This window comes from Prinia subflava, chromosome 7, assembly GCF_021018805.1.
Source record: "Prinia subflava isolate CZ2003 ecotype Zambia chromosome 7, Cam_Psub_1.2, whole genome shotgun sequence".
NCBI classification, from domain to species: domain Eukaryota; kingdom Metazoa; phylum Chordata; class Aves; order Passeriformes; family Cisticolidae; genus Prinia; species Prinia subflava.
This window is the reverse complement of record NC_086253.1, coordinates 36,624,235-36,652,003: the sequence shown is the minus strand read 5'-3', so window position 1 is coordinate 36,652,003 and position 27,769 is coordinate 36,624,235. Positions and strand designations below refer to the sequence as shown.

Below are 27,769 nucleotides of genomic sequence, written 5' to 3'. Positions count from 1 at the left end.
TCTCTTCCCCGTTGGACCTCGTTCGGATTGGAGGCATCCGCACCAGGCGCGGACGCCTTGAACTGGATCCTGGGCGGCCCCACCGCCACGAGTTGGAGCAGGCCTTCGGGCAGCGCTCCTCGTGGAATCCGGAGGCAGCCTCGTCAGACGCACTCTTGGTGAGGTCTTCGGAGCGCAGAAGCTTTCCCCAAGGTTTACGGTAGGCACTCGCCATCAGGGGCACGGATTTTGCCCTCTCCCCTGACCACAGGGAGAGGCTCATTTGGGTACCCGCGCGGGGGCTGAGGGACGGAGTTACTTGGTCGTGCTCAGGTAGTTCTTTAGTTTTTTCTGTTAGTTTCTATTTTGTTCAGAAGTTTCCCTGATAAGCAGGGAAAAGACGTGTTTTGGGGGCGAAAGCCGCGCGCTGCCAGAATTTTGTAGTGCTAGAGAGTGCATTGGGGGGCAGTGTTTGAGCCGCAGTCGTTTGCATCTTACTTTATATTCCGTTAATCAAACCTTGGGAAGGTGTGGTGAAACACATCAGCGCAATGGGTGCCGCGCTCACCACCACACAGAAGGGATTTTATTATTTTTGTGCCAAGTTATTAGTAGAAAATAAGGTTTCGTTTAAGAAAAGAGTTTTAAAACAATTGGTAAGATAGCTTTTTCTCACGTATAGCAACACTTCTGAAGATATGGTGAGAAATCCACGGTTTTGGGCCGCAGTAGAAAGGAAAGCACTAGACTCAGATATAAAAGACCCCCAAAATTTTATGTTTTTAATTGTGAAATTTAAAAATATTGCAGAAGAATTCGAAGCCCAGAAAAAGCCATCTCGCCCTTCAACCCCAGTTTCCCGTCCCCCCAGTCCTAGTCCCTTTCCCCTCAGAAAAGGGATTCTGAGGCGAGCCGCAGACTTTAAGCCTGCCAGCTCGGGCTCACCTCAGAATTCCCGAACCCCTAGCCTCAGCAGTCTTGTCCGGACTGCTGAGGATTCTGCAGGCTGCCTTGGACAAGCACCTTGCAGACGTTGTCCTACCCCCCGTTCTCCCAGTTTAAAGTCCCGCGTTCGGTTCAGTTTGTGTGAGCCAAAGGAGCCACAAAATGGCGCCGACAGCTTACAAAATGGCGGCGGTTCGCGCCATTCACCTACCCCTCTTCCTCGTCCCCCTCCTCCTAAGCTCAACCCCTTCATTAATCCTGTCCCCTCCCACCAGTCCAACCCCTTTTTCTCTTGGGCCCCTCCCACGGGCAACCCCTTTGCCCCTCCTCCAGTACCACCCACTGTTCCTCCCCAGATCCCTCCCATGTACCCCGTGTCTCCTCCCCCAGAATTTTCTTATGATCCTCCCCTTTCCCACGGAACTGCTCCTCCCACTCCCTCCTGTCGGCCCGCCCCGGGGGCGGAGTTAAGCCCTTCTCCCCGCCTAGGAAAGAAGCCATCTTTTAGCACAATTTCCCACGCTACCTCTTCCGGTTCCCACGCTCGAGAACCGGAAGACGGCAGTGGGGAAAACGCGGAAGTATGCCTAACAGCTGCGCCAGTTACCTACCGCAGGACTCGCAGGGGTAACACCAAACCGAATTGGCAGCCATTTAACCAGAATTTAATTAGAAATCTATGCAAAGCGCACAATGAATTTGACAGGGAGAGTCCCTATTTCCGCGGCCTCCTTCAGGCGGATTTGGCCAATGCGACAACTATTCCTGCAGACCTAAAACAAATATTTTCGTGTTTAATGACTAATGCAGAATTTGAATTATGGCTTGCAGCCTTTAAACAAGCACTGCAGGAAGAGTTGCCTCATTTGCCACTCCCAGCAATAGATGAAGGGGGAAATCCCCTCTCCGTCGAGTTGCTGGGGGGAGAGGGACCTTACCAGTCCCCAGAGATTCAGGCAGCCTTGATTCCGGGAGCAGTCCTTCCAAAAATAAAAGACCTTGCTTGCAGAGCTTTTTTTACCCTTCAACCGCGTGCTCCTCTGCCTCCGTTTACCATCATTAAACAAGGAGAGGAAGAGCCATTTATAGATTTTGTAGATAAGCTTTCACGTGCTCTCGAAATCCAAGTTAAAGATGGGGAAGCCAGAAAACGAATTTTAGAAGAAATAGTATTTGTGAATTCAAATAACGTATGCCGTCAGGCAATTTTGAGTCTTCCCCCAGATCCACCCAGGACTCTTCAGAGCATGTTACAGGTGTGCCAGCAGAAAGTTCCGTTCCTCCTTCAGCAAACACCCACTGTGAATAAACCACAGCAGAAGAAAGTGCATGTTGCAGAGAGTAGCACGCCACCACGACCACCTGTCAGAAAACCAATGACGCACAGACCATCATTTCGAGAGACAGGGTGTCTCATCTGCGGCGACAAAAGGCATTTTGTTAAGGACTGTCCACACAACGCGCTTGCACAAGCAAAGAATCAACAAGGGGCCTCACAGCAAAATCAAAAAAACTAGGGGGGGAGTGCGGGCCCGCCCGGCGCGATGACCCCAACGGGGCGGGTCAAGAACAGCAGGCAGCAATCGCTTTCAGGGGTCGCTGGGACTTGGTAACACACACTAACTGGCTTGTACCTCACTCTGAGAAGAGTGAAAACATACCGGATGTGACAACAGTTTCCTTTTCTGATCCCTTCAGGCTCCGATTGGTCCACCCGATCCACCTCACAGACGAATTCTGGCAGTGTACTGACGTTGAACTGACTGACTCTAGAGACTGGCCATCGGGATTACAAGGTAAGTTCATGGTAGTCGGAGACTGCAAACTGACTCCGCATGAGATAGAGATATTCCCCAGGACCATTGAGACCGATCTCAGGGGAATCCGGATTTGGCTGCGCTCGACTCACCCCCCGACATTTTTCCCATCAGGGCAAGTAGTGGCGCAAGCCATTCAAATCACTGACCCTAGGCTGCATGAAAGTTACCGAAGCGAAAGGGACAGTGCCACCGTGTGCACTGTGCACAGAGTTACAACACAGAAACCTATTATTCAGTGCACGATGTCGATAGGGAATGAGTCGGTGAACAAAGGACTACTATTTGACACGGGTGCAGATGTGACGATCGTTCCCATACGGGAGTGGCCGTCACATTGGGCTTTGGAGGACGCGCCCGCGAACATTTCTGGAGTTGGAGGTTTTCAATCGGCAAAAAGATCTAAGAGCATGGTGAAATTTACGGGGCCAAAAGGGCAATTGGCTTATGTACGCCCTTTTGTTTGCAAGTATGAACGGCCCCTGCTTGGACGAGACCTCATGCAACAGTGGGGGGTCACAATTAGCATACCTGACCCTCCACAAGTTTTTTGCCTGGCGGTCACTGAGGAGCGCCCGATCCTCAAGCTCAATTAGAAAACTGATTCTCCAGTCTGGGTCGATCAGTGGCCGCTACCAAAGAACAAATTAAAGGCGCTCGAAGAGCTCGTGGCGGAGCAGCTCCAGAAGGGAAATTTGGTGGAAACAAACTCCCCCTGGAACTCGCCCGTCTTTGTCATTCAAAAGAGTGACAAAAGACGTTGGCGCCTCCTCCACGACCTTCGCAAAATTAACGAAGTCATTGAAGACATGGGGTCCCTTCAACCAGGAATGCTGTCCCCTTCCATGCTCCCCCGAAATTGGCAATTAGCTGTCATTGACATCAAAGACTGTTTCTTCCAAATTCTCCTTCATCCAGATGACGCGCCGCGTTTCGCCTTCTCTGTTCCCACGATCAACAGAGAGGCACCGAGGAAGAGATACCACTGGAGGGTTCTTCCACAAGGAATGAAGAACTCCCCAGTAATGTGCCAGTTGTATGTCTCTTCCTTGCTGCACCCAGTGCGCGCAGCCGCGGAGGAGGGTATCATCCACCATTATATGGATGATATCCTCATTTGCGCTCCGACAACCGATGAACTTGAACGATTGCTCACCCAAGTAACAGATTTGTTAGTCGCTGCAGGGTTCGAGCTTCAAGAAAAAAAGATTCAACGGATGCCCCCTTGGAAATACCTGGGCCTCGAGATCGGGAGAAAGACAATTGTCCCCCAAAAATTAGAAATCCGGACATCAGTCCGGACCCTTGCGGATGCCCATCGTCTCTGCGGGGAATTAAACTGGATAAGGCCCTAGCTGGGTCTCACAACAGAAGACCTAGCGCCCCTTTTCAATTTATTGAAAGGGGGAGAGGAGCTCTGTTCTCCTAGGGCGCTTACCACAGAGGCAAAGGAGGCGCTCGAGAAAGTCCAACAGGCGTTGACATCGCGCCAGGCACATCGTTATGACCCTAACTTACCTTTCCGGTTTATCATCCTGGGTAAGTTGCCACACTTGTACGGGGTCATTTTTCAGTGGGACTCACATGGCACATCACGCACCAAGGGCCAAGGCAGAGGAGATCCACTTCTTATCATAGAATGGGTCTTTCTCAGCCATCAACGGCCCAAGAGATTGACGAAGCCGCAGGAGGTGATGGCTGAGTTAATTCACAAGGCGCGGTCTCGCGTCTGCGAATTGGCCGGTTGTGACTTCGTGTTCATTCACATTCCTATAAAATTGACATCGGGCCAACTAACCAAACCAATGATAGAGAACCTGCTCCAAACAAATGAAGCATTACAGTTTGCCTTGGATTCTTTTACGGGCCAAATTTCGATTCATAGGCCGGCCCACAAATTATTTAATTCGGATATAGACTTCAAATTGGCCTTAAAGAATATCCGGAGCCCAGTTCCTCTCAAAGCTCTGACCGTTTTTACGGACGCGTCCGGGGGTTCCCACAGGTCAGTAATGACCTGGGAGGACCCCGAAACTCAGCAGTGGGACGCTGATGTTGAAATCGTTGAGGGATCACCTCAAATTGCTGAGTTGGCCGCTGTCGTCAGGGCATTCGAGAGGTTCCCCGGACCTATAAACATCGTGACCGACTCCGCGTACGTTGCGGGGGTAGTCTCCAGGGCAGATCAGGCAATTCTCCAGCAGGTCTCTAACGAGAAGCTCTATGAGCAGCTCTCGAAATTGATTAAACTAGTGTCCCACCGAGAGCAACCTTATTATGTGATGCACACGAGGTCCCATACTGATTTGCCCGGGTTCGTTGCTGAAGGCAACAGAAGAGCAGATGCTCTAGCTGCCCCAGCGACAGAAGCCCCGTTGCCAGATGTATTTAATCAAGCACAGCTCAGCCATGCCCTCTTTCACCAAAATGCACCAGGTCTAGTGCGGCGATTCCACATCACGCGTCAACAAGCGAAAGCAATTGTGGCAGCATGTCCCTCCTGCCAGTCCCACTGTGTGCTGACACTACATGCCGGAGTCAATCCTCGTGGCCTGGGGAGCTGCGAAGTCTGGCAAACAGACGTAACACATGTGGCGCAATTTGGGAAACTCCGGTATGTGCACGTGTCAGTGAATACTTTCTCGGGCGCGACCTATGCCTCTGCCCACGCAGGGGAGAAGGCCTCTCATGCAATTCAACACCTCGTTCAGGCCTTCTCTTTCATGGGCATCCCCAAGGAGGTCAAAACAGATAATGGTCCAGCGTATACCTCCAAGGAATTTGAAGCTTTCCTGCAGCGATGGGGAGTAAGTCATAAAACGGGTATCCCTTACTCCCCTACGGGTCAAGCGATTGTGGAGAGAACCCATCAAAATGTAAAGAGAGTTCTCTCACAGCAGAGGCCAGTTCTGAAGGCGGAAAATCCGGCAGTTAGATTAGCAAGAGCTCTTTATGTCATAAATTTTCTAAATTGCTCATTTGAGCACCCCAATCCGCCTGTAGTCAGACACTTCAACAGCAGAAAGGACTGGACCATCGAAGAACGCACCCCTTGGGTAATGTATAAGACACCTGAAACTGGAAAAGTAAAAGGGCCACGGAGGCTTTTGACGTGGGGGCGCGGGTATGCCTGCGTCCTCACTGATGTTGGGCCAAAGTGGATTCCCTCAAAATGGGTAAAACCCTATATTGAAAAAGGGGTCAGAAAAGGAGACAACGAGAAGCCACAGGTCACGTCCGCAGCCCTCCGCCGAAAGCGGCGGAGTCCCAATGACCCAGACAAGAAAGTCAATTCCCAGTGGGAAGAAATGTCTTCTCCATTTGAGTTCTGCTTTACTGATGAGTTGTTTTTATAAAGCCTGTTTCAGGTCAACCCAACCACCCCAGCCATGAGAGTCGTCCTCAGAACCATCATGCTTGCCAGTCTCTTCGTCCTGATTCAAGCCTGGATTGTCCCCCAGCCCCAGGAAAACGTGTGGGCTGTACTGGCCAAGTCACTCGGCCAGGATCACATTTGTTTAAGTCAAACAGGTGCTTCCAATCCCTTAGCGTCCTGCCTCGTGGGGATCCCATTTAAAGATCGTGAAATGCCCAAGATGCTCTTAGGTTATGCTCAAAGGCTTAGGCAAGAAGCTGCAAAAATGGAGTATAACCTAAAGCACGATCGTTATATAATCGCGTGGTACAATTATTTTTTAAGTCTCCCCAGATTAGAAAATGAGCCCCAGGAGCTTGAGCTTCTAGGCTCTGCTAAAGCTGCATCTTGCTTTCACATTCGTAATGACCAAGTCCTGCGCCACCACCGTCATTTTATTTCCTCCAAAGCCCACTTCAACACACACTAGTGCAATGCTGTGTCTTATAGTTATCCTCCAGCTCCCTACCCAAAATCTGCACAAGTCCTTGCCCATCCCCGTCGCCTTCCCAAGGGGACGTTTTTGATTTGTGGAGACCACGCGTGGGCAGGTATCCCCTCTCATTTTTCAGGAGGCCCGTGCAACCTTTGGGACCCTCAGATTGTTCTCACCCAACAAAACACAAATTTTAGACTGGGTTAAACAAAATTATACAAATGGTGCACACCCATTGACACACTCCAGAAAGAAGAGAGACGACTACTCTCTCAAAAAATTGGCGGAAGATTGCGACGACGAGATTATTCATTGGAGCCGATCTAAAGGAGTCGCAATCACTGTCTTTGCACCGTGGGTCGCAATTGCTAAGACCCTCGGAGAATTAGGTCATTTGGAATGTTGGGTAGCTAAACAATCCCGTTTAACTTCCAGGGCCCTATCAAACCTCCTGAAAGATGAAGAAATCACGAGGCAGGCAACCCTTCAAAATCGTGCAGCCATCGATTACCTTTTGCTCCTACATGGGCACTCATGCGAGGAATTCGATGGCTTGTGCTGTTTTAATTTAACATCTAGGGCCAAAGAGACGCGGGAAGCAATTAAGCACTTAGAAGAAATGGTGGGGCAGATCCGCCAAGAGACAGGGGATTGGATCAGCAATTTATTCAAAGGCTGGGGTGTATCAGGGTAGACCACCTCTGTTATTAAAACTATTCTGTTAATCATGTTCGTTGTTTTAATCGCAGTTGTAAGATTCAGAATCATCAGGAAAATGTTGTTAAGTTTAGTTTCCACCTCCATGTCTCCCAAAAAACCCGAAGTCCACCAAGTTGAAGTAGCAGAAAAATTTGAAGATGCTGAGGAAAACTGTGCTGACGAAGACGACTTGGCAGCTGAACTTGAAATTGCTGTAGAAGAAGTTCAGAGCCTGCCTAAGGAGAGATGGCCCACTCAACAGCCTTAGTTTGCCGAGACTTATCCAAGGTCTGAGTACCGAGTAGATCCTCAGCAATTCAGACACTGGAGATAAGACTGCTGCATTTTTATTTAAAAGAAAAGGGGGAGATGTGGCGGTGTGTGCTTTTGAGTTATGAGTTCATTTAGACCCTTTATGAGTATTTGGTTGATGAAAGCCGAGACAAGGATCTTCAGAGAGACTGAGCAAGTGAATTAAAAGGATTGTGCTAAGATGGCTGACAGACAGACGAGGGAGAAGACTCTGAAAGGACTGTTTGGAGCAGTAGCTGAGGGCGCTGACAGAAGGATTAAGGAAGAGAGAAACTGAGGCAGAGAAAAGTAGAGAAGGACTCTGGAGTGGTTTACTATTGTGGGTGGAAAATAGACATGAGGAAATGTTAGTTGGAAAGTTTTATTAAGGTGTGATTATATCGCGTTTGTACGGGCTTTAGTTCTCTGTATCCCCCTCCTCTTTACCCCCTCCTCCCTAATTGATATTCAGACTCCCTGCTGAGTTACATACAGTCAGTTCTATTTTGAGCACATCAGTTAGCTGTCAATCCCTTTTCCCGCCTTTAGTTTTCCCCTCCCAACATCTCCTAGTTAGTTATGAATCCCCAACTCCTCCCCTGTGCTCTCTGGAGATAGCGTGTGATTTGTTCCTAGAAAGGGAGACACCCCTTTCCCCACCCCTATCCAAGTCCCTTAAAAGTTGATGCACAAGCATTGTTCGGGGTCCAGAGCACCTAGTTCCTGTTGGTGTTAATAAACTAGTTCCTGCCTCCACCGCATCTAGATCCTCTCTTCCTTGCTTCTGCACATTAAGACGGGCCTTAGAAGAGAACAGGACATCTCTCTCGTTGGGCCAAGAACCCAAAGAGATCAACTCTGCTCAGCCCGCTGCAAGTTGACCCTGCCTTACGCTGCCGTGGTGCACGAGCTAGCACGGCGGAAAGCGGTAGGCTTTCAAGGCACCGCGACACTCGGGGAGCGCAAAATCCGCCCTTCCCGCCTGGCGCTCATTTCTGGTACCCCCACAGTAACGGGGAATGCGGCTTGCGACCTCTGAGACCTCCCCTCCGCAGCCGCCGCCCCGGCCGGAACCCGCATGGAACAGTCACACAGTCACAGCATCACTACGGTTGGAAGAGACGTTCAAGGCCACCCGGCCCAAGCGGCGGGGTAGCAGCAGGGCTGTAAGCCCGAGCCCGCGGGCCGCAGCCGCCGCACACGCGTGTCTGCGGAGCACCGCCGGCGCCGCCCAGCCCACACGGCCTGCGCGCCCAGCGGCCGGCCCGGCCTGCGCCTGCGGCCGCAGCGTTGCCCGGCAACGCGGTGAGCGCGGCGGGGGCGGGCGCGCGGGTTGCCCGGAGACGGCGCTGCCGTGCCCGGCGCCGCGGGCGGACAGGTGAGGGAGGGAGGCGGCGAGGGAGGCGGCGAGGGAGGCGGCGAGGGAGGCGGCGAGGGAGGCGGCGAGGGAGGCGGCGAGGGAGGCGGCGAGGGAGGCGGCGAGGGAGGCGGCGAGGGAGGGCGGCGGCCGCCCCCTCAGAACGGGCGGGAGCTCGGCGGCCGGGCCCGGCAGGGCAGGGGAGGCGCGGCGCGGCGTTTCTTGCCCCGCGGGGTGCGGCACGGCCGGGCAGGTTGTGCGGGGTCGGCGGGGCCGCGCTGCCCTGCACCGACCTGCGCTCCGGGGACGGAGCGGCCCCGGAGAGCTGTCGGGGCTGCGGGCGGTGTCTGAAGCATCCAGGAGCCATCTGACGGTATTGTCGCGGTTTTGCACTGTTTTGGGGACTGTCCTACTGTGTGTGTCTCTCTCTCCAAACGTGCTTGTGAGAAAACACGAGGTTAAGATCGAGTAAAGGCGGAGGCAGTAATCTCTAAAAGAAGCAAGCTGCGTGGCAAACACTTGCCGTCCGCAGGGAGGGAGAGCTTTGGGCTTGTTTATACCATAAATGCTTTTCGTAGCTGTGGGAAAAGCATTTACGGACAAGTGTGGGAGAGGGAAGCAAAATCAAGCTTAGAGAATAAAAAAAAAAAACAACAAAAAAAAAAACCCCAAAAAATCCACATTCAAGTACAAAAGCAAACTACAAGCTAAGTAAGCAAAGCTTATGAAAGAGAATTTAAGACGGCAGACTCTGCACATGAAGAAATAAGTTTATCGGTGTTTTTTCTGTTGAGCAAATTCTTCTAATATCTTAAGAGATGTTGCTTTACATAGACATTGTCATTCAACAATTTGAGAAACTGTTTTGGAAGGTTTGAAGATGGCAGATATGGAATCAAAGTCTGAGCAAGATCTTTTATTACTTTTAATGCTGCAGTGAAGAACATAATCCTGGATTTTAGAATCAATAAAGACCATACTGTTTTTAACAATGGGTTTATCATGGCATGATATAGAAAATAAATACTTGGAAATGTCCTTTTTGAGCGCTAAACCCTGTTGCTTCAAGAGTATCTTTCTGATTTCCACGCACCTAGGCTTTCAAAAATTTAATGGGTTAGAAAGTTCATCGTGTCTCTTTCTAATTAATTCTAGAAGGTTTTTATAGGAGTGTTGAACCTTCTGGTTTTGTACATTGTTTAAAATTTTTTGCATGACATTATGCAGCTACATGTTATTCATAAGAGTGTAATAGAGGAATAATTCTCATAAGAAACACATATGGTTAACAGTAAGATGTTCTTCAAACTTCAGTACAGTTATTTTGCATTATTTTTGGTAAGGCATATTTCCCACTGTTTTAAAAAAAGTTTAAGGTTCTAATCCTTGCACTTCCTCATTTTTGTAGTCCTAAAATAGGGAAAATACACTTCTGTTGTGACATTTCTTCCCTAATTACAGGCACAACTGCGTAAGTTACTGGTACATTTTAACGCTTCTGTTAGAGATTAAGTGCCTTGCACAAATCAGACTAGATGACTTTGTGTTATCATTATTTATATTTTCTATTTCAAAACTGTTCAAAAGCTTCAGTTGTTAAGACTGTAGTCATCTTTGAGAAATTGTTGTAACCCATGTGGAGACATGGTGGTATAAGGAACTTGCAAAGGTAATATGGAGTATGCAGGGAAGAATACGGATAATGCAAAAATTTTAAAATATCATCAGACTATTGTTTTACTTACTGATTTTTTCCCACTTACTAAGTATTCTGCTTGATAAGATATCTACAGTCTTCTTCCTCAGTTTCAGCATTCTCTACGTTATATTATACCAAATCTTTTACTCTTTGAGCAACTCTGGGTGTTTAAAGGACCCATAACACGTGATAAACTTGTCATTGGGCCATCTGCTATGAGGAAAATTCCCACATAGCAAGAACCATGTCAGAAGGTCCTTGGTGAGTCCTAATGGTCCATTTAATTATTTTATTTCTAGCACTGTTAATAGGAAAGGGAAACTTTCGTATATCTTAGGAATAACTTAGTGAAAGCAGTCTGGGAGTTAAAGTTGATGTGGCCAGTAAGAGTAACTTCACAAAGTGCTGGTGGTGTTGTTGTGTAACTGACATTGTTTGTTTTATAAAACGAAATATCGGCAGCACTAGAGAAGAAGTAAATATCAATATAACATCTGAATTACAGAAAGTGGCTACAAGAACTTTGAATACCCCTGTAAAGGTATAGGCAATTCAGTGACCTCCTGTCACTCAGGCTAGCCGCTATTTATGGTAGCAGCTGAGCTGTACTATGGGCACCAGAAAAGGACAGAAGCTTTTATGGTAATCTTTTCCCCACTTGCATCCTATAAGCACACATTGACTGTATCCACTGGGGCCATTTATTTCGTGTCCTGTTCTAGTACTGGTTGGAGAATTTGGTTGCTCTGGTATGTGTGGAGTTTATTTGGTTATTAGTAAAGGCCTGTAGAACTTTGCTGACTTTCTTTATTTGTTGTCAATATAATTTATTAGTTCTTTAGGCAGTGTCAAGTGTAGGAACTTGCTTTTTCCGGGTCTTACTTTGTTGGTGTTTTAATTTATGCTGATAACCTTGACTGCACTGTTGCCTCTGCTAAATCTCCTCCTTATGTTTTTTCGCTTGGGCTACTTTGTTTAGGTGTATGTGGGAAGCTGTGTGTCAGCAAACAAGTTGATAAATAGTGATTTTTAACACCTTCATCAGTGGTGAATGTCTTGGTTTGGAATGTTGTCCAGTATCTAATTTCCTATTTAATGATGGTAGAGGCTTTCAGAAGCAGTTGTTGCAGTGGAAAAGGATTGATGTAATTTTTTTTTCCTTGGGCTCTATATTACAGGTCTTAATTGATGAAATGAATACTGCCTTTCTCCTGCTTCATGAAGTTTTTTTTTTTCTTAATGCTTCTACTGGCTAAAAATTTGCTTCAGGTTTACGAACCTTTACCTACCTTCTAGCCAACGTGACCAGTTTGAACCCAGCTGCTTAACATGTATGACATCTTGATTCAAATAACATTTCTATATCTCTGCCTACTTGTTTCATTATTTTTTAAACTCCTGTATTTAAATGTTTAAATCCATGTCTCTTGAATGCTAACCAAACATAATGCATGAATGTATAATGGTGTTAGGCCTCCTTCTGTTTCCTAACATGTTGTACATCTCTTCTGGCTACATCCTTGTTGGTGGCCCATACTTTTCCCATGGTTTATTACATCCAACGTTTGACTGATTTTGTAAGGGGTTTTTTCCTCTTTCTCTACTTTTGACTGATTCTGTTCTGCTTGATGTACTATAGTTCTGTAGTATGTACTCAATTTCGTGGTCTGTTAAAACCTACCACCTCTGTTCGCATTTTTTTGGGGGCGGGTTGGGGGAAGGGGGACAACACACAGTGTTTAACTCATCCTTTTGAGTTATATGTTTTAAGAACTAGTTTGTTTCTCTCTCAGGTATAATAGTTGACATTTACTTGTACCATTAGATGACATGGTCTATAAGCTCTTTTTTAATGAGACATAAATGGCCTAGTCTGCTGACAGTCCAAAACCTAATTCTTTGGTTTTAAACTTCTGTATTCTCTTTTTCCATCTGGCTAAAGAATCATTTGGAAGTTTCATGTTAGAGTTTATTATTTTTAATTTTTTTACCCCATATAGGTTAATCAAGGTCTGGGAGAACTAATTAATGCCACTATTATCATTCTCCTCACTTTCTTTTGAAGTTGTTAATCTATTGTCTGAAAATATCTGTGATGGAAGACTGATAGTGATGGACAGAAAGAGGATATGTCAGATCCAGGAGATCAGTTTCATACATTGGTTTAGATTTCAGGAAAGAAAGATTGAGACCTCTGTCAAGTGTGAGGTGAATAATTTGTTGCTAACCTAAGCGCATCTTTTATACCTAACTGCTGGCTGTGAACAGGTATGTAGCTGCATCCCATTCTGGTTTCCCAGAGAATCAAGGGCACTCTTTTTACAGGTAAAGAGTTTCTTATTTTGGGGTTGGTTGTGATATTTCTTTTATGGCTATTTGAGCACAAGTGGCTGTGAAGTGTCTGAACAAACCTGTTAAATGAACTGCTGTGTAAAAATTCCTAGGGCAGAAAATCTCATGTTTTAGAACATTATATTGGAGATAAACTTTTCAAGAGGTGACTTGTTTTGTTAATAAAATCAAGTCTTTCTTGCCCATGTCCAGCTTTAACTACTAGTTCAAATTTGGAAAATTAATAAGTTGATATACAGCTGGATGTCATCCTCATTTTGACTGTTCAACTTTTCTTATCTCAGCAGATCTATTAACAAATAGTTGATTTTAAATATTACCTCAAGTTTCACAGCTAGAAAGAATTTGTTTTATTTAATTAAATTCTTTTCCTACTTTCAGTTTATTTTCTTTATAGTCTTTTTTGGGCTACAGATGCTATCATTTTTTTTCCTCATAGATAAGTTTTTTGGTACATGAGGGAGTGTTTATATTATTTCTTACATCTACCTTAGAAATGTACTTTATAGTAATTATTATTTAATTAATATTTATCTTAACATCCAAATCAGCACACCATAAAAAGTCGATATAATTAAAATACTTACTTTATAATGTGTGCAATTTATTTACAGACAGATTTATAATCTAAATTTATTAGAATCTAGTATGTATCTGAAGAATATGTTTGAATGGAATGACTTAGCTAGACGTAGATAAGATCTTGTGATCATGATACAAAAAAATACATGTAATATGTTTCTTGGCATATGAATTGTGTGCTGACAGACCAAAAAATCAAGTGGCTGCATGGAGTTAGCTGCTTGCCAGGTTAAATTATAACTGGGGCAACTTTAATGTTGACTAGATTCAAATTTTATAAAGTAGTGATTGTGAAACTGAGACAAGTATTTCAATATAGACATAGTTTTATGAATAAGGTTGTGATTTTACTCTGTAAATATACTCTGTACCCTTTTTGTCTTTTTTGACCAAGGACACAATTGGAGGTAGTTAACTTTGCCATTTCTTATATTTATTCTTCACAGAATTAGCATGGCATCTGCTAAGCCATAGTAGAAGTGGTACTATAAATATATATCAACTTATAATTTTTTTAAGAGATGTTTATTTATTTTCTTGGAAAAAGACTATAAAGCTTCATTGAATTTATTTTTAAATTCCAGTTATGGAACATCCTTAAGAAGATACATGATCAAGTCCAATCCGCTGCTATTGTTGGTAGCTAAAGCTTAATCTCTTCTATAAACTGATAAAGCTCAACCTTAAAAGTAGCTTGTGAGAAGGTTGTGTGAAAGTCTCAGCCCAGTGTAGTTCTGGTGGAGATGATAGTATTGTACATCTGTTGCTAACAGCTTATTCTAATCACTGTGAGGTGGTTCTGGTATGTCTTCTTGTCCTGATAAATCCATACAGCTTCTTGGGAAAGAGCAAGTGAGGGAAAAAATCCAAAAGGACAACTATTTAGAGCCCTGCTGTTTGTGCCATTAATAACTTGATAGGAATTGAGGAAGTTAGGGGAATTCTTGCCTACCTCATATGACATAAGATGGCTGACGTATAGCTTTGCTGTGTCGTTATCATATGATTGGTTCTTGCACAGCTTTACTCTAAGCATTGTATTTTAGGACTTATTTTACAATATTTGGCATCATTACATGCTTTGTATTCTCAGTGTAAAGATTCTTAAAGTGCTAGTTAATAAATCAAACCTGAGCATTTAACTGACTTTATTACTATCAATGTTGGAGTAATGAATTTGTATTGGCATATAAATTATGAAAGTAATGAATTTCTATACTATTGTAATTTAAGGAAATTTTTAAGCATTTTGTTCTTGTGTTATTTGGTGTTGCATTTTTGCTATGAAGACATTCCTGTAATGAGTTTTGTGTTTTCCATGCAAAGTCACAGCATGTTAATCTTTAGTAATTCAGTAGTTATAGCCGATAATTTTTAGAGTTATGATGGGGTATATTATGAAATTATGTCTACATAGATTGGCAGGAAGTTTTCTTTCAGAATTAAGTACAGCAAAAATAAAAAATTCAAAGGTAAAAATTGAATTAATTGAAAACAATTCTGAATTTTGAAACATATGTAATGCCTCTGGTTTATTACAGGAGTATATCAAACATGACTTTTTATAGACGTTATAGAGAAAAATGTCTAAATGTTTCTGTATCTAGTAGTCAAGCAGAAACAGAAATAATGGTTAAAGATGTATTTAGGAAAAAAAAGTGCATGGTTGATTTGTCACAGTATATCAACTTCAAATTATTAATTAACAGCAAATTTGGTGTTAAAAGTGGAAGATTAAAATAGAGGCTTTTTACCTCTCATCCATTTCTGAAATTCTTTATTCATAACTGAAGTGCATTTCTGACTTCTGATGTTACCAGATAATGTGGGAGAGTAGCATCATTTTGTTCATTCTAATGCAATATAGGACTTTATTTTCAGATGTAATCTTTTATCCTCTGTTTTCTAAGGTAAATTACACATGTGTGTTATATTTAGATACAGTTTTATTAATGTGTGGAGACTGAGGCCACTATAGTCTCTAGCATATTCTTCCAGATTCTTAAGGTCATGTCTTTTGTGAAGAGCAAGGTAGTAGCTTGCTCTCATAATAAACAAATATCTGCAATGGAATGTCCAAAAGATCAACTTTCATATGAAATACAAAGAGCAAATAACTGCTGGGGGTTTTTTTGGTTTTTTTTTGAGTGGGGGGTTGGGGTGGTTGTATGTATTATGTATTTGGTTTCTTGTAATTCTTGATCATAGTAGTGCTGAACTTTAATTACACATTGTGATGTTCATATGCTAAAGCATCATAATTTTCAACATCCCTTCCACTTTTTTCTTCTGACTGTTTTAAATTTTTAGATTTATGCCTAGTCAATCTGAAATGAGCTAAAATGAGAGTATGTAGTTCCAAAGGGAAGATTGTGAAATGTCTGCAGCACAAGTTTGATCATAGAATCATAGTATATCTCAAGTTTGATGGGGTCTGTAAGGATCATTGAGTCCAATGTCCTGCTCCTTGTTAAACCACATGACTAAGAGCATTGTCCAGATGCTCAGTGAAATCTGAATGGTTTGGTGACAAGAAAGCTTCAGGGAGAATCTGTCCCAGTGACTGACCACTCTCTCAGTGAAGAACCCTTTCATAATGTCTAACCTGAACATACCTGACCTTCATGCTCCTTTCTTGTGTCAGCTCAAGAATTAAACAATCGTTTCTGCATCAAATGAATAGGATGTTTTGTCTTTTTTTATTCCTTCTAGAATATTGTAAACAAATTTATTGGGCAATATATTGCAAGACTGTATATGTCTTGAAGATGTCTCTTTTGGTCTGATCTATTATAGTACATTTTGTTGTCCTTAAATTGAGATCAAAGTACACTTAACTGGAGGTCCCAACTGGACTTTAGGGTAAGAGCATACTAAGTTACCTAATATTAACATTAATTACAACAATTTAACAGATGGAACGCTTTGAGGTTTTTCTTGTTTTTATTAAAATATTTAGTACACATAGTTTTATTCATCCTACACATACATTTTGTTATACCTGTCATGGTTTAACCCCAACCAACAATCAAGCCCCACTCACCCACTCAGCTACTCTCTCACTCCCCCACCAGCAGGATCGGGGAGAGAATCTGCAGGGTAACAGCCAGAGAACTCATGTATTGAGATAAAGACAGTTTAATAGGGAAGTCAAAAGATGAGCACGCAAGCAAAGCTAAACAAGGAATTCTTTCACTGTTTCCCATGGGCACATAGGTGCTCAGCCATCTCCAGGAGAGTAAGCCCCCATCAGTGATTGCTTGGGAAGACAAACACCTTTACTCTGAATGTCTCTCGCCCTCTCCTTCTTCCTCACACTTTATGTACTTAGCATGATGTAGTATGGTCTGGAAATCCCTTTGGTCAATTGGAGTCAGCTGTCCTAGCTTCAATTTCCTCACAGCCTCACACACACTCCCAGAAAATGCCTTGGCTCTGTATCATCTATATTAATTATAATATCTGTGTTGTTCATTCTGTTGAACACAACCCTGAAACACATCCCCATACCAGCCACTGGGAAGAAAATTAACTCTACCCTAGCCAAAACCACCCCACTATAGTAAAAGAGTTTTCCTAGCACTTGGAGATGAATGATGAAATAGACAAAAACATATCATTGCCTCATAATGCGTTTGCAGTCTTTCTTGTCTTTATTTTTCATGTACAATTTTACACCAAACTTCTTAATTTATTTACAGGTTATTGTAACAGATATTTTTAAGCAATTTATGTTCCCATCTGCTATCCTGAGAAGATTTTAATTACATCTGTACTTTTGAATTGAAGATATTTACCAGTTGATAGAAAGGATTATACAGTATCCGTATCCATTGTAGCCCATGATTCCCTGATGATAGTGGAACTAAATGTGAATGACAGTGTTTGTCTGTCTTGAGAGACTCATAGTTCTGACAGGTTGTTATTGAGACTAGAAAACTCAGATCACAGGGATGGTGGAGCAGCTACAGGCTGTTGTGGTTTGACACTAGCCAAACTCCAGACGCCCACAAAAGCCGCTTGCTCAGCCTCCCCTGCCAGAGCTGGGCAGAAGAGAGAAAAATTAATGAAGGGTTCATGAGTTGAGATAAGAACTGGGAGAAAAAAACCTCCAAGGGCAAAACAGGCTCAACTTAAAAGCAAAAAGTGCATTTATTACTAACAAAATCAGAGGAGCATAATGAGAAGTAAAATAAGCCCTTAAGAACATCTTTTCTTCCCCCAGCCCCTCTCTCCTTCCCACTGACAGGGTGGGAGGGTTTAGTCAGTTCATCACCTGAGGTTTTCCTCCTCTGCACGGGGAGAGGAGTCCTTCCCCTACTACACCATGGGGTCTCTCCCGTGGGAGACAGTTCTCTATGAACTTCTCCAATGTGACTGCAATCTCATGAGCAGTTTACTTGAAACCATGATTTTCGTGTGTAACGAGCAGTTATAATGTGGATGTGTTTTAACAATTTGTAAAATTTTCTTTCACAGAAGTGGTACATCAGTAACATTTTTATTGTTTACTCATAGACCATAGTTAGGGGTTTCTTCAGCGCTCTGATTTGAGGTGACTGAATTAGTCTTATGACAGTTTATGAGTCTTATGTTTCCCATGGAGTTCTGTGCACTTTGCATAGTTAATGTTTGAGCTCAAATCTCAAAGGGCAAGTAATTTGAAAAATTTCAGCAGTATTATAGGAAGTTCTGTATATTCCTGTGTCTGTATCTATTTACATGGAGGACTGCATAACTACAAAAATTCTGATAATCTTGGAATGCTACTTCCTATTACTGAGTGTCTTGATTTAAATGTTTATGGTTTTGCACGCGTGGTTTGTATTTTTGGTTTGTTTTGGGGTTTTTTTTCTCCTTGAATATCAGAATTTCTGAGTAAAAGGTTGGAAATCAAAAGTATTGTTGCTTTTCTTTATTCCCCTGGAGAATGTCAACTGCCTATATAGTACCCTTAATGAAAACTATGCATTCTGGTGTAGGACAGGTAATGACACAGAATTGTTCTGTGGAAATGATAAGTAATGTCAACCAGTTAGTATCTGGTACTTCCAGCTGTTCTTTCCCTACTTTGCTTTGTTTATTTCTTGATCAAACAATGGACTAGCGTGTTGAGTTTTTGCATTTGTTATTGTACAAACTGTGTGAAACAGCTTATTAAGTCAGTATAAAAAGGCAGAGATTTTCTGGATCCTAGGTTTCTTAAGAAACTGGGTGATTTTTAGGTCTACACCATCTCTGATGAGGATTTGATAGTTGCTGTAACCGTGCAGTCAGGAAGATTTGTATGATAATGTCTCCTAAACAGCACAGCTGAGGAAGTATATTGCTGCAGTATAGAAATGTGGTAGTACAGCTTTTATTTGTTTAAACCTTTCATTTTCACTGGCATAATGTACTGAGAAATCTAATGTGAAACTTGGAAGCATAATAGAAAAGGATACTACCTGCGGAAGGAATAAATGCTGTCATATACGTGAAACTATTCGGAGGAAGAGAAAAGAAGCAGATTGATTCTGATGATTTACTTAAATTAGGCTTTTTACATTTTTCAGCCAGTGCTGGTGGCTGCAGCTGAGCCCCTTAGGCTCTGCTGGCTGTAAACAATGGAGTTGCAGTTTTATATTTTTTCCTTCTTAAAAAAAAAGGTTAAACCGATGCTTGGTATTTGCAATAATTTTGGCCCCTCCTACTGTGCCAATTGAAACCACTCCCTGCATAACCAAAACAAATCATTCCCCATGATTCTGAGGATATTTTACATTTCAGTACAAGCTTTTGTGCACTGAACTACATTTTTAGACAGTACATTTTAAAAAAGGAAAGTAATTTTTTAGGAGACAGATAAGAATGACTCAAACAGCACCTCATTTTCAGAGCTCAGAAGCACAGCAAAATCAATCTTGAAGCACTAACCTGCTTTAATTTTAAATACTGGGATATATAATCTAGTAATTGTTTTAGCATTGATTTCTGTTTTCTATTAGAATATCCAATAGGTTGAACATTTAAATTGCTGCTAAAAGTATTTCAGATCATATATTTATGAATTTAAAACCTATTAATCTCAAATCATACCACAGACTTCAGATTTGCTCTTTGAGTAGCTTGTTGTAGTGTTGAGTAAATTTTTGCACAGGAATTATTTTACTTATATGTTTTCAGGTTTTGTATTTTTTATTTCAACTGTGCCTTCTTTCATGGCTTGGATGACTTATATTTCCCACTGGTTTGATGAAGATGATTGGTATGAAGGACAACAAAGAGTAAGAATTGCTTAAAGTAATATTTTCTCTTTTACTACTTTTATATTTTTCTTCATTAAGCTGCTCTTTATTATTATATTGATAGTATCAAAAGTGGTATTTCTATAGTGGTTCTAGGAAGAGATTTTTAGTAGTTTTATTGAGGTCTTGAATCAAAAATAAAGCATATCCAAAATGAATTTTTTGAAAATTAATTTCGCTAGCTGGATAAAAGGTACTAGAAGTGTGACAACCACCTACTTACATTTTTTAGGTTGCATAATTTAACAAGTAGTAATTTGTAAAAATGCAATGAGATGGAAAGCAAACATTTCATTTTATTGTATTAGAAGGAATTAATATACCATGCATAGAGTAAAATAAAATAGCTTATGGTTAGTAATAGAGTAAAACAAAAATATTTGGGAGATACTTAATTCACCTAGGGTCATTTCCAAGTTGTATCTTGGATAGCTTTATGTTTTTATTAATATATTTTCTGAGGAGGAGTTGTTACTATAGCAACATTATCCTGCGATAACTTGGGGTTTTTTTTAGCATTTATTAGCAGCATATCTACAGCTGCTTTCAAAGATTTATGGTGGGAAATGAATATAAGTCACATTTTTTTCACTGTATTAAGCTCTTTTATGGTACCTTATATTTCTGTGATTTCTTTTTCTTGTTTTCACAGTATATGGTCAGCTAACGAATTAGAATACGGGAGATGCTACTGAAAGCAGCTGCTTTCATTATATTATTGTGTATTACTTGGTAATGCCAGCTATATGCTCATAAGTAAAAAAACCTGGAGGGTATTAAGACTGTCCCACAGTTCTCATTTTACATGTCACTCATGATATAGATGTTTCAGATGTAGAATTACCTTTTAATAGCTGTCATCAGGATTTAGATGTAAGATGTATTAAAGAAATAACTTTATCTGAAATCAGAACAGTCTTGGCAATTTGCCAGCATAAAAGCCATCTTCTGATGATTATTGTAGCTCTGGATTGGAAGATGAGAACAGAATCTTATGCAGACTCTTAGATGCTTCATACTGTGATCAGATATGGTGGTATACATATCTCTCTATATTACACACATTATCTGCAAATTATGATTAAGCAATACTCCATAGATAATGGGTTTATCACTGCTAGATGGTTTCATATTGATTAGGTGTGGAGTCCTATGTTGCTGGTGATGTATTGTTAGAAATGTCAGCATTTCTCCATGCTTGGTTTTAAAGCTAGTGTGGCTGTTTAGATTATCATGTTAAAGTTGCACAATAAAGGATATTCTAGTTAAATGTACAAGTAGTGTTGTTAAGATAGTAAAAAATACTACTTTGTTAGACTTACTATGTTACGAGTTTTTTTAATGTTATTACCTTACATTTTCTAAGCAGGTTATCTATCTTGGATTAATATATTAGGGTTTTATTTTGATTGCTTTTTCTGTAAAACTGTCTCAGGCTGTAATTTCAAATTTCAAACTTTAAGGAAAGGTCCACAACTTCTTCCCTTGTGAAGCCAGAGAGCCTGTAGTTAAATCAGTTCTCATAATGATTTGGGTCCATGTTTATTGTGGAGGTTTAAAATGTCTGTGAACACTACTAGATAGTTCATTTCAAATAATCTTTTAGATCAGAATATTCTTTTCCTGGTTAGTGTCTGGATAAATGAATGCACATTTTGATCACTTGCTAGGTTGTAATAGATTAGGAAATGTCATCTGCAAATTTTGGTTGCAAGAGTCTAGCCTAAGCTGCTAGTATTTTTAAGGAATCTTGTTGAAATTCAAAACCTTGTCCATGGCACCCTCTTCCTGACTATGGTTAGCCTTCTGATTATCTAGGATCTATACATGGCCTGTGTGCCATAAATTGTATACAAAAGTATAAAAACCTTTTCCAATTTTTGCAAACTATGTATACTGCTTAGTGGTAAACTAGCAAACAGCCTGGCACTTTAATAAGCAGTAGGCTACCTTGGTAGAATTCTCCTGAAAAGTATGAAGGGCTTCACTTGTGTAGAGAAGTACACGTGCAAACCTAGATAAATATTCTATTTTCTTCTACATTGTGAATGTCACTACTAATATAGTTGGACTTTTTTTATCTTTTGTCTAGAAGCAGTTGCTGAAGTAGTGGGTATTGTCTCAGACTATTCTGAGACCTGCATTAGTAACTGCAGTTTAGTAAGCCACATCAAGACTGAAAATTCTTTAGCATTTTGTGGTACTCCGAAGAAGGAAGAACTTTTGTTTGTTTTGTCGAAGTTTTCATATTGGCTTTTAAGCTGCATTTATACTATAGTATTTCCAATTACCCTTTATTTCATGGGTCTGGACAAATTAATGAGAATGTAACTTAACGTGGTTATAATGTGCTTGATGTTTCTCAGCCCCATTGGAAGAACACCAGTACTAATTATGTTTGTGTTTTTACATGAGTCTCAGTGCTATTGAGGCAGACATTGTTAGTCAGAAGGCATTTTCTGCTCTGTCTTGCAAACATGCCAAGTTTTCTTCACAAAGTAAGACCTTCATGCTTTTAGCAAGATGTAATGATTGTCCATTATCTGGTGCTCTAACTGGTCCCACTGGATAGGGTAATGAATTTGAAACTCTGTGGTTCAGAGATGACATTTTCATCTCCAGTGGATTTCCTCACAAAGATTGGTAAATATACCCAATGTCTTTAAGGAGATATAATGTGGTATAATGTCTTTATATCATTAAAGATCCTATTATGTTATCATTTATTTGCTAACAAAAAATATTGGTACCTTGGGACAGTAGTTTGGATAAGATATAACAGTTTTGTATATCAAACATACGGGAGTGACAGCAAGCTTTCCACATCAGAAAAGATAAAAACCTGACAAAAATGAAGAGGATAATGACAATAGAGTGAACAGAAGCAGAGGACACTAGCACTTTACTGCTTGTAGCTGTTAAGAAGCTGCATTTTGTGTACACAGAAGCATAATGATTAACATAAGGCTACTGTATATCCACTTTTGTATGCATGTCATATTGCCTATGGACTCATTTGGATAGGTCATATACCACACGGATCACAATCAAAACACCTGTGAGCATCTGTTGTGGCTTGTGCCTTATGGTTATACATTTATGGCGGCTGATAACATGCAAGCACTGTATTGATAATGAAAGTGTCAAGTGATGGGTTTAAGGAGCTATTATCATACATGTGTTATTGTCTTGGAGTTGGGAAATACGGCAAGCAATGAAATACCCTGGGTAGCTGAAGCAGAGAAAAACGAGTTAGATGAAAATTAAAATGATGCCTGTTAAAGAGCTGCAGTTGCCAGGCTACTAACACTGCAGTTTTGTGTGTGCTGTGACACAACACTCAGTCTTTTCTCCTGCATCCTGTCGTGACTGCATTATTCTGTGAATATCAAAATTTAGTTCCTCCATCTGTCAAGTAAAGTGATTTCATTCTACAATCAGAACAAAATTTTCCTTTTTGGGGACCAGCAAGGTATTGGAATGAACATGGAAATTCTAAAGTGCTTTGCAAAAAATGATACTTATGCTAAAGTAGGGATTATTAGGCATTTATCTTTAAGTTGTTAATATAAAGCCATGGTATATATCTAGTCAATTTAGTTGTTATTTTTAAATAATATTTATGATATAAGAAATTTCAGTTTAATGTAGTTGGTTGTTGGGTTTTTTCTTATATTAAGCAACAAGGAAGGACCTAGAATGTTGCTGCTTCTGCCAATTGAAAAGAAAGGGTTTTGTTGTCCTCCCTCTTTCCTTCATCTCCTTGGAAACTGTGAGCACACACTGCTAGCTTTCCCAATGTGGTATACATTTTTTACATGCACAGGGTTTTTTTCATCATATACTTAAGAGTCAAATATAATTACTTGTACATCCCTTATTTCAAAATAAAATACTTTTTTTTATAAAGTATAAAAGATCTCCATTGTTTTAAAACCATGTGAAATTATACTTATTTTCAGTTATGCCGTATTTCTATGTTTTTGTCATTTTCCTTAGGCTGTTCTGATGAATACATCTTTCTCTTTTATACTCTGCTTACTTTGTTAAGTATGCTTAGCAGAAATCTATAATGTTTAAAAAGATCTGCAAGAAACTGCTTTAATACATGGTACCTACAAGATAGCAAGTCAGTATGCCACACAACCATCATTTCTTCTAGATTCTGTCATACTGAGTTTCAAGGCAAATGTTTCCTCTTGTAAAATGGAATATCATTACAAAGAGCAGGAAATAATAACAAGTTTAAAACAATGAAAATTAGTAAATAAAATCCAAATTCTTTTCTGTAACAAAGTTCAGAATATTTTATATATGTAACTTTTAGGGAAAATAGGGAATAGGGAAAATCTAGTCAAAGTTTAAGAATACTTATTAAGCATGAATTCTTAACTCAGTGGAATAGCAATATATTGCAGAGCAACATTTTACATCTAAAAATGAAAAAAATTCATCTATTAGCAGCATTTTTATAGTGATTACTATAAAATCAGAATCCTACAAGACAAATCTATTGTTTCTCTGAAAGAAAAATCTGTGGAATTCTGTTTTAACATCTGTAAGAGATCTTAGCTTTATGATTAATTTTACCTGTAATAAAACTGGTAAATGAAAACTGAAAATGAAACAATTTTTATCAATCTTACGTTGATCTTACCCAAGTGGTAAACCTGCAAACTAAACCCATGATAATCTAATATTTTACAGCTAATTCCCTCCTATTACATCATGGCTTTTTAAAATGTTCCTTATCAGTTTTCTGACACACCTAGAGTTTTAACCATTGTTTTACCTGGAATCAAGAGCAGAACCCAAAATTTCTCGTTCCAGGTATTCTGTGCTTTCAGGAAATAGTTATCTAATCAGCTGGGGGACTTCAATTTCAGAAAAAGTGATTGTTAATTGTGCCAGTTATTTCTTCATGGGAACTAGAAGAAGTCTGTTCTGAATGCCCCAAATCCAGTTATTTCTCTGCATATGTGATTTATACTTTAATTGCACAGAAGGGACCTCTGGAATTCGTAATTTTACTGAACAATAAAAGAACACTAAATAGTAAAAGTAGAAATTTGGAGGCTATTTTTGCCACTTGATGTTGATTCTTTGAATAATTAGATAAATTTCTCTCTGGGGGAACTCATATCATTTGGAACATGTGATGTATTGCAAAGGAGCAGCAGGTTGATGCAGTTTATAAAAGTGTTCTCTCTGGAATCTCTTATATGTTGCAGAGGTCTGAAGAATAGTTACTATTGACAGACAGAAAGAAAGTCTAATAGCCAAAGCCCTAGTCTGCAACAAAGCTGTATCTTGAAGCTTGTTTTTCTGTATATTTCTGTTCTGCTGTTGCAGTATCTTGTAGCAAAATTTTCAAAGGTGCATGTGAGCATTTAATCCTTCAGTCATTTAGAACTCACTCAGAATGTTTAAGCACTTTAACTAGGGTCAGTGATATCTTGGAGATGATCAGTCTCAAATATTCAACTGATCCTGATCTTCTGCTAAAGAAGTCCCCAAAATAAGTTGCTCTCAATTATTTCTTTTTCTTTCACACTTTCCAAAGTGAGAGAAACATCATTTTATCGAATTTTCTACCTATAATTACTCATTACTGTTTATCTGCCAAGCAGATACACCAAGTAAAGGAGAAAAATTAAAAATAATACTAATCATTCAACTTTATTTCTATCCCTTGTATAAATGCATTAAAATAAAATTTTGATAATATATAGGCAACCAGTTTTTAGTTGATAGTGACCAATAGGTTCCTTTGGGTACTGTAGATCACTACGGAAACACCTGTATATAGTTTGTTCTGTATGTGCCTTAATGCTACTGTCATGCAGAAATATTTCCCCCTCTATACATTTAATATCACGTAGGTCAAGACTGACCTACAGCAGTGTATCTGTGCTAAACTGTTACACAGCAATGCATTGAGTAACCAACCCTTGTACTTCATCAATGGTTGCTCCCTCAAAATACTTGATTACTTTTGAAGTCTCATTTCTTGTTAATTCCCTTTCTTTTGTGGAGCGTGAAATGGTACCTAACACTTGGTAAATTTGACATTGCTCTCCTTCTCTTGCAGGATTATAGTCTTAGCTCTTTGAAATAAAGATGTCATCCTCCATATTCCATGTAACATTTTTCCACCTAATGTCCCTCTGTCCATTAATCTATCCACAGCCTAAATATGACGCTGAGAAATTTTGTTACTAGGTAACGTGTTGACATTATCCTGTATGAAATGGGAGTAGCTAAATAATTGGTGTGGCCCAGCAAAGCATTTCTTGTATTTATATGTTGAAGTCCTAAATTTTCTCACTCCGAGCACAGCTGGTACTGTGAGACTTGTTTTGAACATAGAAAGCATAGTTTGCTATACAGTGGTGTTACCCTAAGCTTTGCTTTTGTTTTTTCATTATTCATTTAAACTTTTTTTATTAAACAGTAATTTTAAAGAAAATTTAGAAAGCTTCTCCAGAACAGATGATAATAAAGATGATAATATGATAAAGAGTTGTTCTATGCAAGTGGTTTGAAGACCTTTCTACATATTGGTTTTACTTAAAACTCTTAGTATATGGTTTATTTTGTCTGGCTGTCAGTGAGAGATGAGTAGGAGAGCAGAGAAGGCATTAAACTGTAGTAGAGAAAGTATTGAACCAGACTACAGAAGAAAATAAACATGATGAACAGTTTCAGCTAGTACAAATCAAGAACTATTCAAGTTTTTATGGACTGCACACCACCCCCCCTTCCTTTTCTTCCAAATGGATTGTTGCGAATGGTATTAGTCACCCTTTCTTGTATGGCACTGAAGCTTCTGAACATCTACTTGTCTTTATTTCAGATAAATTTTATTTCATTTGTACCTCAGGCGAGCAATATTTTTAACCTAGACATGGATAAATTATTCGTGGATAAATACAAAAAAAATGTATTCTATTCTTTAATAATCTGTCAACTTGAAGCCTAATGAATTTTTGTTTTAAAGGCAAAAATGTCACATGTGAAACAAGTGGGACTTTTAGCTGCTGGATGTCAGCCATGGAACAAGGATATATGTGCTGCTAGTGGGGATAGATTTGCCTACTGTGCTACCCTTGCTGTTTATATTTATCAGGTAAGGTTATTCTTGTTTATCATATTAGTTACACTTTTACATTGTTGTTGATCTCACTTTAAACCCTTTCAATAAAATTTTTGCAATGCTTTTGTAAGTATGGTTGCTGTTGAGAAGATGTCTATGTAAAGCTCAATGTTCCTTCCATTCAAGATACCCCTGAAGTTGTATGTGTTGAGAATTATTTTTAGAAAACAGCCTTACAGTGCAGGAAACATTTGAGATGAGTGAAGTTCAGTGATAGAAGACTGGATTCTGAGGGAGAAATGAAGCAATTCCACAATTCCATTTGAAGCTGTAGTATAAAATAGTCTTATGCACAGTGGATGAAAGTGGTTCAAAGTCATGGTTTCAGTGACTCACCTTTATTAAATTTGGAGTCCTCAGCACTGTGGTCTTCTGGAGTTTGCAATTGCTGTACATCAACACCTAACTAAAAAATAGATATGCTGTGACATAGAATTTTCAGATTGAGAAATATGTGAGGAAATAAAGGATGAAGTTACTTTAATTTTAAGGATTATACTGGTAGTAGGAATCAAATCAACAAAATTTACTGTGTTGTGTTTGGGCATTTTTTGTTTGGGCATTTTTTAAAAAATCTATTTTTAACTGTACTAAGTAATTTTAAAAATGAGAAGGATTTCAAACTCATTTTTATATTCTGTCCTGTTTACCCCTTGGAGACTACTAAATGATTGTTACCATGCCTATAAATAAAACATTCAAGGATTGCTTGAGTACACTTCTAAATGAAATATACTAATTTATATGTGGCAGG

The 27,769-nt window shown here is 40.4% G+C and overlaps 1 protein-coding gene across 1 annotated transcript in view; it reads left to right on the top strand.

Moving 5' to 3' along the window:
* Positions 1-9,183: 9,183 nt before the first annotated feature.
* Positions 9,184-27,769, top strand: part of WDR17 (WD repeat domain 17) — a 56,427-nt gene continuing 37,841 nt past the window's right edge. The window contains exons 1-2 of the mRNA XM_063402174.1: positions 9,184-9,312; positions 26,860-26,988. Coding sequence (XP_063258244.1) covers positions 26,866-26,988 — 123 coding nt within the window. The 5' untranslated portion in view covers positions 9,184-9,312; positions 26,860-26,865. The remainder of the gene's footprint in view (positions 9,313-26,859; positions 26,989-27,769) is intronic.